This window comes from Vigna angularis, chromosome 6, assembly GCF_016808095.1.
Source record: "Vigna angularis cultivar LongXiaoDou No.4 chromosome 6, ASM1680809v1, whole genome shotgun sequence".
NCBI lineage: Eukaryota > Viridiplantae > Streptophyta > Magnoliopsida > Fabales > Fabaceae > Vigna > Vigna angularis.
Genome location: NC_068975.1, coordinates 33,869,366 through 33,889,067, shown reverse-complemented (window position 1 = coordinate 33,889,067; position 19,702 = coordinate 33,869,366). Strand labels below are relative to the sequence as shown.

General features: G+C 36.3%; 1 protein-coding gene across 1 annotated transcript; it reads left to right on the top strand.

The window, feature by feature from the left end:
• Positions 1-14,067: 14,067 nt before the first annotated feature.
• Positions 14,068-19,050, top strand: LOC108341665 (uncharacterized). Its single transcript, XM_052879178.1, has 8 exons — positions 14,068-14,663; positions 14,752-14,901; positions 14,983-15,126; positions 15,316-15,408; positions 15,526-15,633; positions 17,352-17,609; positions 17,806-18,155; positions 18,247-19,050. Exons 1-8 carry the CDS (start codon positions 14,099-14,101, stop codon positions 18,856-18,858), a joined length of 2,280 nt encoding a protein of 759 aa, XP_052735138.1. The 5' UTR covers positions 14,068-14,098; the 3' UTR covers positions 18,859-19,050.
• The last annotated feature ends 652 nt before the right edge of the window (positions 19,051-19,702 follow it).

The following is a 19,702-nucleotide window of genomic DNA, read 5'->3' as shown; positions in this document are numbered from 1 at the left end:
CAATATATCTTATATAATTAAGTAATAATAAAGTATTTAACTAAAACATCAGTTACCTCTTTATAATTTCATTCAACTTATTTAACTCCTTAATATATTTTAATACTCACAGTTTATATGCTAAAGGCCTTAATTCTTCAAATCATTTAATTCAGTTACATATTGTATATATTAAACGTCTTATTTCTTCAAAATATTTAATTCATTCAAATATTTTTAAGTATTAATTTATTAACATAAGAATTTTTTTTAAGAATAATGCTGATATGTGATTTTTTTTAATAGTTAAAATTTTAAACAATAAAAATCGCCTTACTACCCGAATAAATAATTTATTTTTTAATAGTGAATAAAACATAATTTATTTTAATAGTGAATCAAAATATTTCATACATGTTGTTGTCTAGTTTTGGATAATTTAGTGTCTTTCTCTTTCGCTTAGGGATCATCAAGTGTTTCATCTTGGTTTTTAAGAGTTTTCTATCTTCTGTTATGCGGCAGTTGGACCTTGTTGGGTCCTATTCCTCTATTTATTCATCCTATCTTTTGTTTCCTTCTTTGCGTAATACACACTTTTACTTTTTCTCCATTCAATATACCTCTTTCTCGTCCTCTCTTTTACTATGCAACGCATAACTTTTCTGCATCTTTTTCTCTGCACATGGTACACACGCATGGAAGGACACAAGATTTGATATGGCATCAAAACTCTTCTATTGAAGGGCTCTGCTGTGCCACTCTGATCTCTCTTCCTTTCTTTCTTTCTATTTTTTCTTTCCTCTTCTTGTTCCTTCTTTTCTTTTTCCATAACAGAAAATCAACAAGATCAACAAGTACAAAGTTTTCTGTACCCACACCCCAATGAAAATCCAACCACTGCATTAGTCTCTCCTGTTCTGGATGCACCTAATTACCACTCTTGGAGTCGTTCTACGCGCACAACCCTCAGCACCAAAAACAAAATTGAGTTTGTCCTTGGTATTGTCGTCCAACCTGCCAAGATTGACACCAAGTTCGCTTCTTGGTATAGATGTAACAACATGGTTGTCTCATGGCTATTACATTCTGTCTCCCTTTCCATTGAGAAAGATAAAAATGAAAGGGAAGGTATACGTCTCACTCCACAATAATATCAGATTTTAGCTGACTTATTCAAGAATACCTCTGATGCCACTTCACATGTTCAAGTTAATCAAGTTGGTGTTGCATCCTCACATCAGTCAATAACTGGTAATGTTCACTGCACTTCTGCGTTAAAGATTCTTAATCACACAAGGATAATCGATTCAAGAGCCACAGACCATATATGTGTCTCTGCAAAAAATTTCTTCTTGCATCAAACCTATTACTATTAGTCTTCCAAATGGTAGTTCTGTCAATACTCACTAATACTGGCACAATTATCTTTAATGATAATTTTCAGCTTCACAATGTTTTCTATGTGCCATAATTTTCTTTCAACCTTATACCTGTGTCTAAAATTGCTACTTCTCTTCATCATAATCTCATTTTCTCTTCTTCTGGCTGTGTTATACAGGATATGAAAACCAACGAGAAGAAGATTGGTTCAGTTAAAACGCAAGCAGGCTTATATGTCCTTTATTCTAATGACTTTCTTAAGAATTGCTCTCCCTGTATTGCAAAGACTGAAAACCTTTGGCATGCTCGTTTAGGCCACCTTTCTAGTGATAGATTGAATTTATTGCATAAAAAGCACCTTTACATTCATGCTGACCAAAGCATGTCTGTGATGCTTGCCACAAAGCTAAACAAAAGAAACTCCCCTTTCACCTTAGTACATCTCGTAGCTCAAAATCCTTTGATCTTGTTCATATGGATATTTGAGGACCATGTAATGTTTCAATGAATGGTTTTAAATACTTCCTTCCTATTGTGGATGATTACTCTCGTTTCACTTGGATAATCCTTATGTGTCATAAATCTGCTATTAGAAAGCATATTACTGACTTTGTTACTAAAATTGAAATATAATTTGGAATTGTCATAAAAACCATATGCACTGATAATGGACCTGAGTTTTCTATGCATGATCGATATTCTCGAAAAGGCATCACACACCAAACCACATGCACTTGCACACCTGAACAAAATGGCATTGTCGAAGGCAAGCATCAACAGATTCTCAATGTTACACTTGCTCTTCTTTTTCACGCACAACTTCCTAGCATTTTTTGGTGTTTTACAGCTCAACATGTTGTTTTTCTCATTAATCGCATGCCTACCCCTTGTTGAACAATGATTCTCCGTATGAACGTATGTATTGTTCTTTGTGTGATCGTTCTTCATTGTGCGTTTGGTTGTCTTTGCTACGCCAATACTCATCGTTCTTATTGCACAAAGTTTGATAGTAGAACAGTTTCTAGAGTGTTTTTGGGTTTCAAACCTCATCCCAAAGGCTATTTGTTTCTTAATCTTCACGCTCACAAAGTTGATATTTCCCACAACATTGTTTTTTTATGAAAATAACTTTCCTTATCAGAAAAATAATATTATCTCTTTTGACAACACTTCTCTTTCTTTACCTATTCCCACTAATACATTTTAATCATGATTATAACATCTGTGATGCATCTCATGATACTGATCATGCTGTCATCGATACAAATAATGATCTTATTCTCCATGATTTTTCCATCATCGACAATGAAAATATTATTAACAGCAACAGTCACACCACCGTTGTTGGGTCCCCTACCTGCTGAATCGCTTTGCAAATCTGTACGCCACAAAAATGGTTTCTTCTTACCTTAGTAACTTTCATACTCATAATGTTCTTATATACTCGATTATAAATTACATCAACTGTAATAATCTTTCCTCCTTTAAATATTTTATCATGTATATTACTTCTGTCAATTAGCCACAAAGTTATACTCACACTTCCAAAGATCCTTAATGGGTTAAAGCTATGAATGACGAATTAGCTGCTTTGTGAGCCAATCATACATGGATTATTACTGACCTGCCCCTGGTAAAACTACTATTGGATTTCGTTGGGTGTACAAAATTAAACACAAATTGGATGGATTCATTGATTGCTTTAGAGCCAGACTCGTCACTAAGGGATTTACTCAACTCAAAGGTCTAGATTTTTCTGAATACCTCTGCACTTGTCGCCAAGCTAACTACTCTTTGTCTCCTTGCCATTGCCGCATCCAACAATTGGGAATGCCTTCCTTCACAGTGACCTTCATCAGGAAGTTTTCATGAAACCACCACCTGGTTTTCATGTCCAGAAACCCAACCAAGTTTGCAAACTCCACCGCTCCCCAAACAAGCTGGGCGCCAGTGGTACACGCCAACGCTCCTTATACTTGTTCTTCTACAAATCATTACCTATTTATGCCATTCACTATTTTGAAACATACTAACCACTATGTCATTGTTATTCTTGTGTATGTCGACGACATTGTCCTCGCGATAAATCATGCTCAGGAAATTACTCACATCATTGCCCTTCTTCATTTTGAATTTTGCATCAAGAACCTTGGCGACCTCACTTATTTCCTGAGTTTCGAAGTAGCTCGCAACCGAAATGGTCTTCATCTAAGCCAACAAAAATATACTCTGGATCTTCTTCAAGAAATTGGCATGTTAGATTGCTCCCCTGCTCCTACACCTATGGTTCAATCCTCTCGTCTTCAACAAGTTGGCCAACCTCTTGATGACATAGAAGCTTCCTCTACATAAGATTGATTGGTCACCTCATCTATCTTACTAATACTCGTCCTGTTATCTCCTTCTTTGTCAACAATCTTAGTCAATTTGTAACTCTTCCCACCACTTTGCATAGACAAGCTGCTTATCGTGTTATGGTCTCTTCTTTCACAACAATACCCGGTTATAGCTTTAGGCCTACAATGACTAGAAACAAGAAAATATGTAACCAGTTTTTCCATTTATCTTGGCAATTCCCTCATTTCATGGAAAAAAAAAACGACAGACTATTTCGCGTAGCTCATCCAAAGCCGAACGTGCTTTAGCTTTAACATGTGAAATCCAATGGCTTATTATCTCCTCCAAGACTTTCAAATGCCTTTCACTCTGCCAGCTATCTTGTACTGTAACAATCAATCCGCCATCTAGATTGCTTCAAACCAATTCCATCATGAACGCACCAAACACATCAAAATATATAGACGGTCACCTCATTCGTGAAAAGATAAAACGTGGTTTAATCAAACTCCTTCCTATCTCTTCTTCTCTTCAAGTTGCATATATTTTCACGAAGCCGCTACCATTGCAAACCTTCGAAAGCAACATATTTCCAAGTTGGAATGAAGAACATCTAGTCCCGGGGTCTGTTAACATCTTCATACACACTATTGTCTAGCTTCGGTTAGCTTAGAGCCTCTCTCCTCGCTTAGCGGTCATCAAGTGTTTGATCTTGGTTCCTCAGAGTTTTCTATCTTATGTTAGGCGACACTTGGGCCTTATCCCTCTATTTATCCATCCTATCTTTTGTTTCATTCTCTTTATAATACATACTTTTACTCTTTCTCAATTTGATATACCTCTTTTTCTCTACATCTTTTTCTCTGCACATTGTACACACGCATGGAAGGAAACAAGGTCGGATATAAGTACATTTCCCTCAGTTATGTACACTTAGTCATACTTTTTTGGTTGAATCTTCAGTGCAATTTTTAATATAAGTGTCTATTACATCTATGTTAATATAACCACACCTTTGTGATCATAGGTTTGATCTCATACACTAATGCACTTCTCATATATTCTTATAATTATAATTTGTAGTTTATTTAATATAATTTCTTATTCTTGCACTTTAGAAAGCTTTTTAGAAATTCAAGTAAGCTTAAAATCTCTCTTTAGATATAAATAAATAAATGATAAATAAAAAGTTGGACAAACTTATTTTAAGATTTTAAATTAAAAGTGGTGTTTTAGTTCTTATCTAAAACCTTGAAAATGACATCTGGAAGAGACGAAGAGATGTCTCAACTAAAATAATTTAAGCATTTTATAGAATTTTTTCAAAGCATAACTCATCCCATTTTCTCAGAATCTGCGTCTCTCTAAAAAAACTCAAACCTCTTCTTTTCTCCTCCTTCTGTCTAGAAAATCTTCATCTCATTTCATCTTTTCAATCATTTGACCACACTCAATCATCCCTAGTATCAAAAACTTCAATTTTCATCGATCAACGTCTCGTTTAGAACGGATAAGTCACAATCTCTGGGTTCTTGTAGGATTCTGAAATAGTCTGACACATACAAGTCACATTTCTTGTTGCATGTGTTCATTAGCTTCTTCTTCTAATTTCTGATCACTTTTCTGGTATTTTGGGTTGGTCCGTTATCGAAAATCAGTGAACTGTAGGTTCTTGAGAATTCTGGTGTTAGGAGCAAATTTCTGAAGTAGTAGAGCTGTTCGGTCTGATTAAGAGGTAAGAGAAGCTAGATAATTTAATTACTTGGTTTTGATGTATGAAGAAGTTGTTTGATAAATATCCATGTGTGTAAATGTAAAATTGGATGAATTGGGTGTTCAATACTGTTGGTGTGGAATAATTGATGTTGTGTTTATGATGATTGTGTATCTGTATGATTATGGAACAGTAGTCGAGTGAAATTGGTAAGGTTTGGTGTCGATCTTAATTTTGTAGCTATTCTGCAGAATTATGTAGTTGCTTAAGATCTTTAATTGACCGTTTGGCTTTTATCTCACTTCATAGGTTATGGTTAATGATACTCTCTTAGAACCATTAGAACCATTAGAACCATAGTGTTTTATGACTCGCAAAAAGTAAATTGGATTGACTTAACTCGATTTTAGTCTCTCACATATGTGGCCTAACTAACCCTCTATATATGTTTGCTTTTATATAATTTTTCATAATTTTATATTTTCTATATTGTTTCGTTTTTTTTTATATTTTCTACACTAAGGCTGTGTTCTTTTTAAGGGATTTAAGGGAGATGATTTGGGGGAGATGATTTGAGTGGATTTGAGTGGATTTGAGGGTAATTTTTTTGTTGTTTTTTTGAGTGGATTTGAGGTTAATTGAGAGTGGATTTGGAAGGAAAGTTTGTGAGAATTAGTGTAGGATTTGATTGATGTGATTGATTTTAAAAATTAGTTTAATTGGTAGAAAATATAGATTACCAAATTGCCCTTCTTATAAAAGTATTATAAAATGTTATTTTGTAATGTTATATTTAATTGTAAAAAAGTTTATAAAGAGAAAAAAAATTATTAATAATTGTTAAAAAAATTGTTTAAAAATTATAAAAGTTATAATGTAGTAAAATAAATATATTTTAAAATGTTTAGGGAAATTTGAACATAATTTAAGATCTCAAAGTCACATACAAACCAAAATAAAGACATTGAAGTCATGGAATATATTATCGGAAATAAAATGAACTTAATCATCTAAATGGTGAAGAATGGAGTTCACATTTTGATTCAGGTTAGCAAATTGGCGGTTCATGTCTAGGGAAAGGTTTGCCAAATTATCTTCAATACGTTGTACCCGCACCTGCATTTGTTCCATACCCTGCATCCTATGTCTCAAGTCTTGTACTCCCTCCCACATTTGAGTTATCATGTTAGCATTTGCTAGAGGTGGAGGAGGCTGCACAGGGTTTTGATGAGGGTGTGGTTGGTCTTCTTCTTCATCATCATGCAGATCGTGTTGCCAAGCACCGTTGACATAAACAATTTTCATCCTCTTCAAAGAATTGATAGAAAAGTGATGTCGGGACCCTATTTGAGTGCTGGGATCGGCTGGGACGTCAACTCCACAATATTGCATGATGTGTGTGATAAGGACACCGTATGGGAGGGCTGTGTCACTGACCTTGCATTTAAGCATATGCTGCATGATGTGATGAGGCCAATTGATAGGTATATTATTTTTCAGCAGCCATATCATAAAAATATCTTCGTGCAATAACCTGGCAAAATTCCCTGGTCGTGGAGTCAACATATGCACAATAATATAATGGAGAAGCCGATCATTGATATTCAAACAACCAACGGTTAAAACACCTTGACCACCCTCCAAATCTGGTATAACCATAGTAGCTAATGCCATGTCGCGGTCATATGGAAAATCGTCTGGGATATTTGAGTAACATAATTTCTGACTGTCGTACTTCAAGTTAGCTACAGTCAACCAATCAGCAGGTTTGAATCTAATTTTTCTCCTGTTGACCTCAGTGAGCAAATATCCATTTCCAGATATCTTAAGATTTGAATAAAATACTTTGATTAAATCCAGATAGTAGGGTCCCTCTAATGTCAGAAATTGGCTCAACCCTTGAAAAAGAAGCTGTTGTTGGAAAAATAACCCTGAACCGGTGAATGAATCAAAATTCATTATCTTTGGAGGAATTACACTTCTTGTATAGAAATCAGCTGCATAGTTCTCCATTTGATGACTGTGAGTGAAAAAACGCCGCTGATCTAATTGTTCCTCTACAGATGGTCTAACATGGGGTGCATCTTCTGCCTCATTGACAGTTTCTTTTCCCTTACGGGTTCTTTTTGACCTTCTTGTTGATGATGATGCCATCTGAGAATTTGTTCAAGAACAAGCTATTTATTAAAACAACAACAAAGGATATCATAACACATTACTTATATATAACGATAAAATCAACAAAGGATACATATAACAGCAAATCATTACATCGTTAACATAATAGAAGTAAAATATTACATCCACCATAGAAATATAATAAGTCATAATTAAGTCACTAATACAGAATTGCATCCTTATACTAATACTAGTAAGTCATATATGAAAATTTTTAACAATCACCGCCCGATATCATGTTCCATAATTTGTTCCACCGCTTATGTGGTGGCAGTCCCATCAACCTCTTCGTACATGTGGGGTTTCGACATAAGAAATCATAGCACTGCTCTAGCAAATTTTCATCACTGATGTTCATAGCAGTCAACATTTCATAAATGTCCGCCTCAGTATATGTGTAATTGGGGGTGCGACGAAAAATCTCGGTTTGGGAACGTAGTATTTCATTTCTGTCCTCCATCGCTAATACTTGACGCACGACGGCATCAGAAATTACACCAAAATGTACATTTGATGAATTTAGGACATTTGCAAACCCATCCAGACTAGTCGTCAATTTATCAAATTGGGTATCAATAGAATCCACCATAGGTGCCTTCCTTTTCGAGCCTCGTGAGGAAGAAGTTCCACCAGATGGGACAGAAGGCACAGATTGAGTCTGTCCCGGACTATATTCATCGACAGATGGAGGAGGCGATGGTGGAGTTGGGTCTCTGTATCCTGTCCACTGAGACTGTTCTGGAATGTACTCAATGTTTTGATTCAAATCAACACTGACATGAGGACCAACTCGTTGTCTTCGAGCTTGACGAGCAGTCCGAACACCACTCCCAGTAGCTCGATCAGCTGCCCATAACTCGACCATTAAATCGTAGTGTTTTATACTGTTAACTCTCCACTTCGCCGCAGCTGGCCGCGACTGCAATAACAAAGACAATAAACACACTGCTTCATATTATGTATATTAAGGATCCACATAAAAAATAAGTATTTTTTTAAATACCTGAATCAGGTCAAGCCAGACTTCGTCCTCAGCATGAAATGTCATACTTACTGGATTCCACGCAAATCCACTCAATCCAGAAAACAAGTCATGCACCTCACGCCATTTATCCTTTAACACTTTCTGACGATTTTTGACATTATTTTTGGTAACTGCGACATACCCAGCGCTATGAAGACTATCAACTATGTTAGTATATGCTTGGGTTGTCCAGCTTCCGTCAACCCTATTACCCATTCTTGATTCCTCGATCATGCAGTGTAGTAGACGTGCGTCCATGTCCTCTGTCCACTTCATGAACTCTCTAGTAGGACCAGAGGACGGAATGGCGGCTGCCTTACCCCTATTCATTTTATACCTAAAGAGTCAAGAAATATTTTTGAAGTTAACATAAAACATCCTTAATAATGTGTTCTTCTCATACAGATAAAAATAAATTAAAATACAATACAATCAAATACAATAACTACGATGCTTGGTAATCACGCCACATTTGATCAGCTATACAATCCCTAATACTACTACCAATCCTATGGTCCTCTTCTCTAACTTGAGATGAAGTCCCATCATGTTCTTCCCTTTCATTCAACTCGTTATCAACTTCATCGAGTAAGGAGTCATCGTTATCCACGCCCCGAAGGAAGTTGTGTAATATACAACAAGCTAGTATGATATTAGTCATCGTCTCTAATCCATAGTGTGGTTCAGTGCCACTTGCAATGATAGGAAATCTTTTTTTCAACACACCAAAAGTTCTTTCAATTACGTTTCTCAACGACGAGTGCCGATGATTAAACAACTCCCGTGCATTTTGTGGTCCTCTGCGTGTATATTCTTTTAAGTGATATCTTACGCCTCTATATAGAGTCAAAATTGTGCTTTTCAACATGAAACCTGCATCACCCAGGTAGTATTTTCCTACAATTTTCCACATACAAAGGTAATTAGTCACTACTAAATAATTTCATGGACATCGATTGTTTACACACTGACCTTGGGGGATAACCAACGGATCATCTCGATCAAGAGCATTTTTTAATATTCTTGAATCGGATGCAGTGCCTTCCCGTCCAGCAAGAACGTAGGTGAATTTCATGTCAAAATCACACGCCGCAAAGATATTTTGTGTTGGCCAATCTTTTCTTCCTCGAAATCTCGGAGCTTCAGAACTTGGAATCCTTACCCTAACATGAGTACCGTCTATGGCCCCCAAACAATCCTAAACATAAACATATTAACTCATCATATGTCACAGAATTTGTTATCGTCCTTGTTCAAATAACATTAACAGATGTAATGAAATCACTACCTTAAAGTACGGATAAAATCGATGGTTGTTCAACACATGTGGATGAACCTCATTTTCTGATGGTTGTATTAGAAATTCTGATTCTAAACTTATGATAGCGTCCAACACATTGTGAAAGTGTTTGCTAACTGTCGAACCTGATCGATGAAAGAAAAATGCCACACTACGATTCTTAACATTATGACCAATTATATGAAGAAATTCAGCAACTTGTTCCTCCACGGTGGACCGAATTGCGTCCTTGACTAACCCAGTTGATCTTACTCTCTCACAAAGATTAATAAATGCCTCTGGACCCATCCTAATAATGTCGCGGCACCGATGAGTATGCACAAGATATGACATTAACTGCTCCCTACGACGGTCTCTATCAGGTAGGTAATTGCTTACACTACTCGAATCAGTGGAGTACATATTCAAGATACTCAATGCGTGTCCAACAATGCATAACATTGTGATTGCCGCTAGTGATGTGGTTATTTGTAAGTGTTGACGTATCATTCCAATAATCTTGAAGTCTACACCAACCACATCATCATCTACATCTTCGCGGTCCAAATATGATAAATCTATATGTTCTTCCATCTATATTTACTTAAACAATTACACATACTACAATAAAAATTTAAAATTCATATATTCATTGAATAAAATACAAATATACATTAATACATTTAACTAATGATTATAAAAAAAATTTAATAACATAATACCACAAAAACATTTAATATCTTTCTTATTAACTACTTACATATACGTATAACAAATTAAATTAATATTTCAAATATTAATACGTTAATATATTTAATAAAATACAAATATAAATTAACATAAAATATATGAAATAAATAATCTTATACTTCTAAGGTAGACATGTCCATAACTCAATGATTCATTCAAATAATTACAACATACGACAATATTTTAAAATACTTACCTCTTCAACACGTATATGCACACTTGAAGATGCTTTCACCAACAACTAATCAACCACACAGGAACCTCTTTCCTATGAAAGCAAGTGAAAAAAAATTGGGTCAATAACTCATACTACACTCATCACAACTCATTAGTATATGCTTTGATTTTTAACAAAGAAAACCAAAACCGCAATTCATTTCAAATAATGTTAAATACTTACCTCTTCAACACGTTAAACACCTATATGCACTTTCACCAACAACTAAGCAACCACTCAGGGAACTCTTTCCTACGAAAGCAACAAAAGAAAAAAAAAGAGGTTAATAACTCATACTTCTCCAATCCAACTCATGATACTTTGCTTTCATTTTTAACAAACAAAACCAATACAACAATTAATTTCATAATTTGATGCAATAGAAAACGATGTTCTTCCTTCACCTCCACCAGATTTGGATCCTTTGGACTACCAAATCTCCACCACCTTCACGCTTCTTGCTCCACCACGATAAACACCGCAATTCCTAGTGAACACCTGCATCACAAAGCCACTGTCAGACCATGATAGATCACCCACTACAATCCACTCCTCATATAATCATGGTTGCTTCTCCATCATTGTTTCAACAGAACTCTATCTTCCCTCTCCACCTTCTTATCTGTCACATGGTCTCCGCCAACCTCACCTCCTCCATAACTCCCTACAATGCCAATCAATAACAACCATTACAACATAACTCTTCTTAACCACTGAAATCCAGCATGCACCAACGTCTCTCTCCCACTTCGCGCAACAACCACCAACACTCTTCCATCCATTACAGCAGCTCTGGTGCCCTCCACTGACCAACATACACCACTTTACCTTTACTTTCTTCTTTCTGGAAACTGGTTAACATATAACCATATGTCCCCTCAACCCTTTCATGATGCACACTGCCTGAGAACATTGTAACATGCATGTTCCGAATCATCACCCATCCACAACCACCTCTCTGCACCCAGAAAAAGAAGCCCCTGAACACCCAGCTCTTCAAGCCCCTAAACGTGCACAACCACCTCTTCAAGCCCCTCAACAGCCAGCTCATGAAGCCCCTCAACGTGCACAACCACCTCTCTGCACCCAGCTCTTGAAGCCCCTCAACACCCAGATCTTGAAGCCCCTCAACGTGCACCAGGCACCAGTAAGGAAACAGCCACCAGGGAAGCTCTGTAATCGGTTACCACTTCACGTAACCGATTACAGAAATGCATGCATTTCTTCAGTTTTCTGTAACCGCAACACCCAGCCTTGTAACCGGTTACGCGGATGTGGTGCACTGTTCACCGTCTTCTCCAACATGCCCTTGGACTTTCTTCATCTTCAACAACCACATCCTGCATTCCACCAACACGCAGATCGTGCTTCTTCCTCTTCTTATACAACCTGCAAATCAAAACAAACTTAAACCCTATGATAAACCAGCATGGTATGTTACTGACCTATGCACTTGCTGTTGTTCTTCTCTGGAAAACCTTCTTCTCTTGTCTGAGCTTACACCGGACAACTATCTCTTTGCACACAGCTTACAACACTGGCAACCAATTTATTAAGCTTGTTACCACTCAATAAATAACATGACCTACCAACAACCAACCACGTTTGAATTCTCACCAACGGGTCAATGGCAATTCTGCACTGTAACTGTGTGGATGCAGGAATCTTTCCTGTTCAATGGCTATTTGCAGCTTATCAGCTATCAGGAGTAGCTAAGGAATATTTCAGGCCACGCCCCCACGCCAACTTGCTTTCTCGTGCATGCACAGTGCAAAAGTAAATACTTCACATGTAATCGGTTACCCTTAACCATAATCGATTATGTGGTGCACTGCTTTTCATTTCCACAGGATTCAGATTGGAATTTAATATAAAGGTAAGGGCACACTGGACATTTGAGTCAAAATCATCGCAAATCTTCTCACTTTCGCGGGTGATGAAAACTGGATGTATCCTGCAAATCCGTCCGCGCAAATCCTCGCTAATCATCTCAAACGAACAACACGGGTTACTTAATTCATCGCTCTGTAATTCGCATGAACAGTAAATTCTGTTCATGCGAACACAGCCTAAGTTTTTCAATTCTCACCACTTCTTCTTTCAACTTTAACTTCAACTTGTTCGCTTCTAATAATTCTCACCATTATATTGAAACAAATATAAATTGTTAACACTTATAAAACCGTAATATAAACTTGAATTTATTTATTTTTCCCTATAGTACTATTAGTATGCAATTTTGATCCTTGTGAAAATTTAGTAGTATATTTGATCCTTTAACTTTCTAAAGTTAACTAAGTTTAGTTCACAAGTGATCCTTAGAAAAACATCAAAATAATTTTACTGAAAAAATAATGTTAAAGTTTATAATTAAGCATTGCTGTTGGTATTTTACGCCAATAAGTAATTAGAAATTGAAAAAACAGATGATGAGTGGATAAAAATTAAATAATGTAATTAAATTTTTATAGAGACTAACATTATATGTGAGGAAAAAATCGATTTAAACCTTAAGAATGTTAGAAGTTCATTTGGCAGTTGAAATTAATGAGCGCAATTTTTTCATTTTATTTTCGGAATTACCCTTCCTTTGTCCTTTTCCTTCCACAGAAGCCACAAATACCACCAGCGCAGCTAAGGAACAGTTCTCCAAACTCACAGGAGGGGCAAAGAAAGAGAAAAGTCAGTGTCCGTGTAACACGTTCCTCAAAGTAAATTCATCACTTTGCTTGGAGAGGAAACACAGCACCGATTCTCACCACAACCATCCAATCACTGCTTCTAAAGTAAGTTCAATCAAAATTCCAAACCAAAATCATATGTAGTTTACCATTTTTTTAAAAAAATGCACAACCAACTCACACTATACTTCTAAAGATTATTACAAATTATCATTTTTTCATTATTTAATTTGCATGCAAATTTTGAATAAAAATTAAAAAAGCAAGAAAATTAATTCACATCTCCCTCTCCCACACTCTTCCAAAAAAAAAAACTGTAGTCCAAAGTGATTATTATAACTGACCATATTCTGTCGCTTCAAAGTGGGAGAAAATGAAGGAAAAGTTAGTTGACTGCGCAGTGGGGAATTTCACAAATAAAAATATTTATCGTGCTGTAACTTTGTGTTGGAATAACTTGATATGAAAGCCAAAAGAAAGTAGATTCCAGAGACATATATGTAGTTGTGGCTAAGGTGAACAGAAGAAGAGGCCTGGATATGAGAAGAGAGAAGTAATAATGGGTGATGCGCTGATGGTGGAAAGGGAAGATGGTGGAGCGAGTGAGCACACACAAAAAACAAGCAAGCTTTTGTTCAAACTTTGCATGAAAGCTGAGTGGGAAGAAGTGGTGAGAACGTTCGAGAAGGACAAGAAGGCTCACACGGCCAAAATAACTAAGACAGGTGACAGTGTTTTGCATGTCGCCGTCACCGACGGCCAATCTGACGTCGTGGGAAAACTGGTGAAGCTTATTTGCTCCGAGACGGAAGAAGGCAAGCGTAAAGAGGCACTGGGAATTCAGAACAAAAGAAAAAACACGGCCTTGCATTTCGCGGCTTCAATGGGGAGCGTGGAGATGTGCAAGTACATTGCTTCCGCTGATGCTTCGTTGCTGAGTATGCGCAACGTTGATGGCGAGACCCCTCTCTTTCTGGCTGCTCTCAATGGCAGAAAAGAAGTTTTCCTTTTCCTTCACTATTTCTCTAACAACAACCACCACCCAGAGCCTCTTGACTACAGCAACTGTAGAAGAACTGATAGTGACTCAATTCTTCATTCGGCCATTGCCGGAGATTATTTTGGTGAGTCCTTCTAAACTTTCTTTCAATCTAATAAATTGAAATTTCCCATCTAATAATTAATTTTAGCTGATGATTAATTTATTCACAGATTTGGCATTCCAAATAATTCATTTATACGGAGATCTTGTGAATTCAGTGAACCAGAGTGGGTTAACTCCTCTTCATCTCCTGGCAAATAAGCCTTCTGTTTTCAGGAGTGGTGGCCACTTGGGACGGTTTGAACGAATTGTTTATGATGGTAAGATACTAATTCCAAATTTTACTTTATAACGAATTATTATTATTATTAATGACAATGTCTGTGTAATTTATTTGGAAGCTATAATGGTGAAGAAGCTCGAAGTATCAACCAATAATAGTCAGGAGCAACGTCCAACAACCGACACAGAAAAAATCAGTTATCCGGAAAATTACGAGATATGTGTGGGGCTTTGGAGCATGGCAAAAAAATTCGCCTTAATGGGTGTGTAAAAAATATATACTCTCTCTTCCAAGAAAACGAAAAAATCAATCCCTGTTTTTAGAAGTATTTTTGCAGCATATATGCTAATTTTAGAGAAAATTTTTACTCAAAACTTCAACTTATGAACATCATTTAATAACCTCAACTTCCTACTTTAATCGTGATTTGATTCATTTTCCATGTATCCAGTGACCGAGCCGTTGAGACAATTTGGAAACGAAAGAGACCTCGAAGCATCGAAAAATATTGCTACAGATGATGGAGCGGAAACAAAATCTGCAGGTGAGGACTAAATTGTTACAAAAATTCTTATACTTGTGCTTTCCACGGACCATTATTTGAACCCAAAAGAAAAGCTTTATGTTATACAGCAGATTAACCGCAATATGATTTGTTTAGGATCTGAAAGCAGCACCTTGCCACACCACTTATTTCCTCTGAATTACCAAAGCTGTGTAGATTTATTCAAATTCGTATTTATGATGCTGTCGGTTATCTTTGGAACAGGTATGCCTCCATCAACCTATTTAGCTTTAATAAACTTACAATTGCTATATATATATATATATATATATATATATATATATATATATATATATATATATATATATATATATATATATCAATAGTCATTTTTACCCAAAATAATTGGAGATTAACGAAGGACTTAGATTACAAACGCTTTAAAAGGGTTCCAAACACAACTTTTAATATTAAACCATTTTTAGGATTGAATGTGTTTTTAATTATAAAATATTTAAAAATATTGAAAATAGTTGTATTTCAAATTTTGATTATGTTTGGTTCATTTATTTTTAAAAATATTATTTTATTAAAATAATAATAAAATTATATTATGAAGGTAAAATAGTTATAAAAGAATGATTTTTTTTATTTTTGAAAAAAATTAAAAAATAAAGAAAGATAATTTTAAATAAATATAAAAAATTGTATAAGTTTTGTACGTATGAAAGTATATTTTTGTAAATTTTATCTTTCGTGATAAATAACTTCCATTTTAGCATTAGTTAGTAGTAAGGTGACACGTGCCACATTTAATTTCATTTTTCTATGAGTAAAAAAATCATTTCCAGAATTAATTACTGAGTTTATTTGAAAAAATTAGAACTGTTGGATCCGCCATTGCTACGGAAAGCTAAGGGTGGTACAAGTCCAAATGGAAACCCTTATTCTTCTTCCTCCAACACTTGTGACAGCTTCTTCTAGAACGCACAAGGGTTTCATACTCCGAATCAACGATCTGGCCATCATGTCTACATTTCTGTCGAGTGCCACCCCCCACCTAATCAAGGTCGTTGTCGACACGGCGTTCCCCTCCGAATGACCACCGCAACAATTCCTAGGTAGCCGTTCGAGCGAAATCAGCCACCTGAACCCGAAAACCAGTCCGCGACAGAGCTGCCGGAGTCTTAATCGTAGTCGGTGCCACTGCAATTCTCACCGTAGGTGCCATCGGGGGTTCCACCGTCCAAAAATCCCTCATTCCACCATCGGGTTTTCTTCCCCATCCCTCTCTTCTATGGACAAACACCACTAGGACAAGCTTCCTCTCGTCACCACCCCTCCATCCTGTCAGGAGTGTTGCCGCTTATAACCAGCGATGTCGTTTACTCCGTGGCTAAACGCGTCTTGCAGAGAAACGCAGTCACCGTGATTCAGACCCTAGCACTAGCATTCAACCCTCTTCCTCCCAATCAATTTCTTGTTGCCATTTTTTCTCCCTGATTTGTGTGTATTGTGTTGAGTGATAACGGCGTTGGTTTGTGTTTATAATGTGTTGAAGAGATAAATTAGATGAAAAAATAATAATTATAACAATCTAAAAAAAAAGTATATTTAAGTATAAATTATTACAAATAAAAACCACATACCAATTATAATTATTGAATTAAAAGAAACATTAAAAGCATTTTTTTATTAAAAAAATGCTACCCAGACATCGATCAGACACTGATTTTCAAGTATAAGGTTACCAAATGCAAGATATATCTTGCAACTTGACTATTTATAGATTTTTGCCCTCCTAAAATTGGTAACATTTATAAATGAGTCCTTATTTAATAGATTAATCTTTAGATATTTTATAAAAATATATTTGATAACTCAAAAGTATAAAAGAAATCACTGAGAACATTTCATTTTGCAAATCATGAATATAGCACCTTTTTTCCTTTAATAACGTGACAATGTTTCTGGTACAAAAGGGTCAGCGAACATAAATAAGATACGTCGGAAGAAGGAAAAGCACGAGTGGTCAGTTCAAATAATGGATGAACTTCTGAAGCGAGCTTCCATGTATGAGTACGATGACGATGACAGCGTACCCGTGAATATATTGCAGAATAAAGATCAACGCACAGACCCTTATACTTTTGATGAAGGGGGTAATGTTACTTTGGCTGGTACCACAGAAGTGGAACAACATCTCACCACCAAAGGAGAACCCAAACAACAAAACAATGGTATAACATTATGCTGTGTTTGGTTCAGCATCAGGAATGAATTTACTTTTTCAATTTTTCACATGATTCACCCATATGTATAGCCTCTTCCAATGCAGAATCAAATAGGCTAAGAAAGGGATATTTAATCATGATATTTAGATTATTGTTGGTTACTATTATAATATTATTAATATAGGTTTACTTTTATGTGCAGGGGAGGAGAAGGTTAACGTCAAAGAAAAGAAGACGTGTGAGACACCAATATTAATAGCTGCAAAGAACGGAGTGACAGAAATGGTAGAGAAAATCATGGAGTCGTTTCCTGTAGCTGTTCATGATATGGATGCGAATAAGAAAAATATAGTGTTATTGGCAGTGGAGAACAGGCAAACCTACTTATATGACTTATTGCTCAAGAAGAAAAGTCAGAAGGAGAGTATATTCGATAAAGTGGATAACGAAGGAAACAGTGCTTTGCACTTGGCAGCCAAGCTTGGAGAGTATAAACCCTGGCTCATTCCTGGCGAAGCGCTGCAAATGCATTGGGAAATCAAGTGGTACCTGGTACGCTTACATATCATTAATTATTCCGTAAAATGATTTACATTTTCTGGTGACTCAAACTACTTGCTCTCCCTCTCATGATGTGATGCAGTTTGTTAAGGAATCGATGCGACCTCATTTCTTTAGTCGGTACAACGATAAAAACAAGACACCAAGAGATATCTTCAGCGAGACTCACAGGGAGCTTCTCAAGAGTGGTGGAGAATGGCTGAAAAAAACCTCTGAATCTTGCTCCTTGGTAGCAGCGCTGATAGCTACAGTGGCATTTTCCACATCCACCACTGTCCCCGGTGACTTCAAAGACGACACCGGCTCCCCAACTCTTGAAAACAGGCCAGAATTTAAAGCCTTTGCCATCGCATCTCTCATTGCTCTTTGCTGTTCTGTTACCTCACTGGTGATGTTCCTCTCTATACTCACATCTCGGTATCAAGAGCGTGATTTCGGTAAAAATCTTCCCAGGAAGCTTATCGTGGGTTTGACATCGTTGTTCATGTCCATTACGTCTATGATGGTCTGTTTCTGTGCTGGTCACTTCTTTATCCTAAAGGACAAACTCAAATCAGTTGCATTCCCTGTCTATGCCGTGACGTGCCTGCCAGTGACACTTTTTGCCTTGGCCCAGTTTCCACTCTACATCGATCTCATATTGGCTACTTTTAAGAAAGTACCACAGCGTGGATTCAAAACCACTCTACATTAGCTGTACGGCCAGATTATTGCAGAGCTAAAATAATGCTGCATGTAATCTAATTTTCCATATATGGAACTTGAGATTGACCTTCCATTTACAGACTACACAAAAGAAATGGATATTTCGGTGTTTGTTTACATAATGTTAACTGTTTCTTATCCAATTTAATTGAGATTTTTCGGTATTTATTCTGCTAAAGATAGTCGGCAGACTTTTAAAATCTTTTAAATATATTCAGGGATCGATGTAATACCGGTTCAATCCATGGATCAATGTATTTATTCTCCCCTTCTTCCTTTGCCAAACCAATCCCTGAGGGGTAAAGTTGGTGTCCGTGTAACACGTTTTCCCAAAGTAAATTAATGACTTTGCTTAGAGAGGAAACACAGCACCGATACCCACCACAACCATCCACTGCATTCTTAATCACTGCTTCTTAAAGTAAATTCAATCAAAATTCCAAAACAAAACACATCTCAAGTTTGGCCTTTTTTAGTAGTCAAAAAATGCACAACCACCTATAACACTTCTTCTAAAATATCATTATAATTGTCAATTTTTTTCATTATTTAATTTGCATGAAAAATATGAATATAATCTAAAAAATCAAGTAAATTAATTCACCTGTCTCACTCTCTCCCAGTTTTGTAGTCGAAAGTGATTATCATAACTCCGCCATATTCTGTAGCTTTGGGAGAAAACGAAGGGAAAGTTAGTTGACATTTACACAGATAAAATGATTTATCGTGCCAGTCACTCTCTGTCGGAATAACTTGGTATGAAAGCCAAAAAAGAGAAAAAGAAAAATTAGCAGCCCAGCCCCTACATTACGCGATCGCACATATATATAGTT

What these genes read in the sequence shown, in the direction of transcription:
- LOC108341665 (XM_052879178.1), top strand. Translation starts at nt 14,099, where the DNA reads ATGGGTGATGCGCTGATGGTGGAAAGGGAAGATGGTGGAGCGAGTGAG. An exon ending in AAAAAAATTCGCCTTAATGG is followed by an intron (nt 15,127 to 15,315) that starts GTGTGTAAAAAA and finishes CCATGTATCCAG; the next exon opens with TGACCGAGCCGTTGAGACAA. An exon ending in AGCGGAAACAAAATCTGCAG is followed by an intron (nt 15,409 to 15,525) that starts GTGAGGACTAAA and finishes TGATTTGTTTAG; the next exon opens with GATCTGAAAGCAGCACCTTG.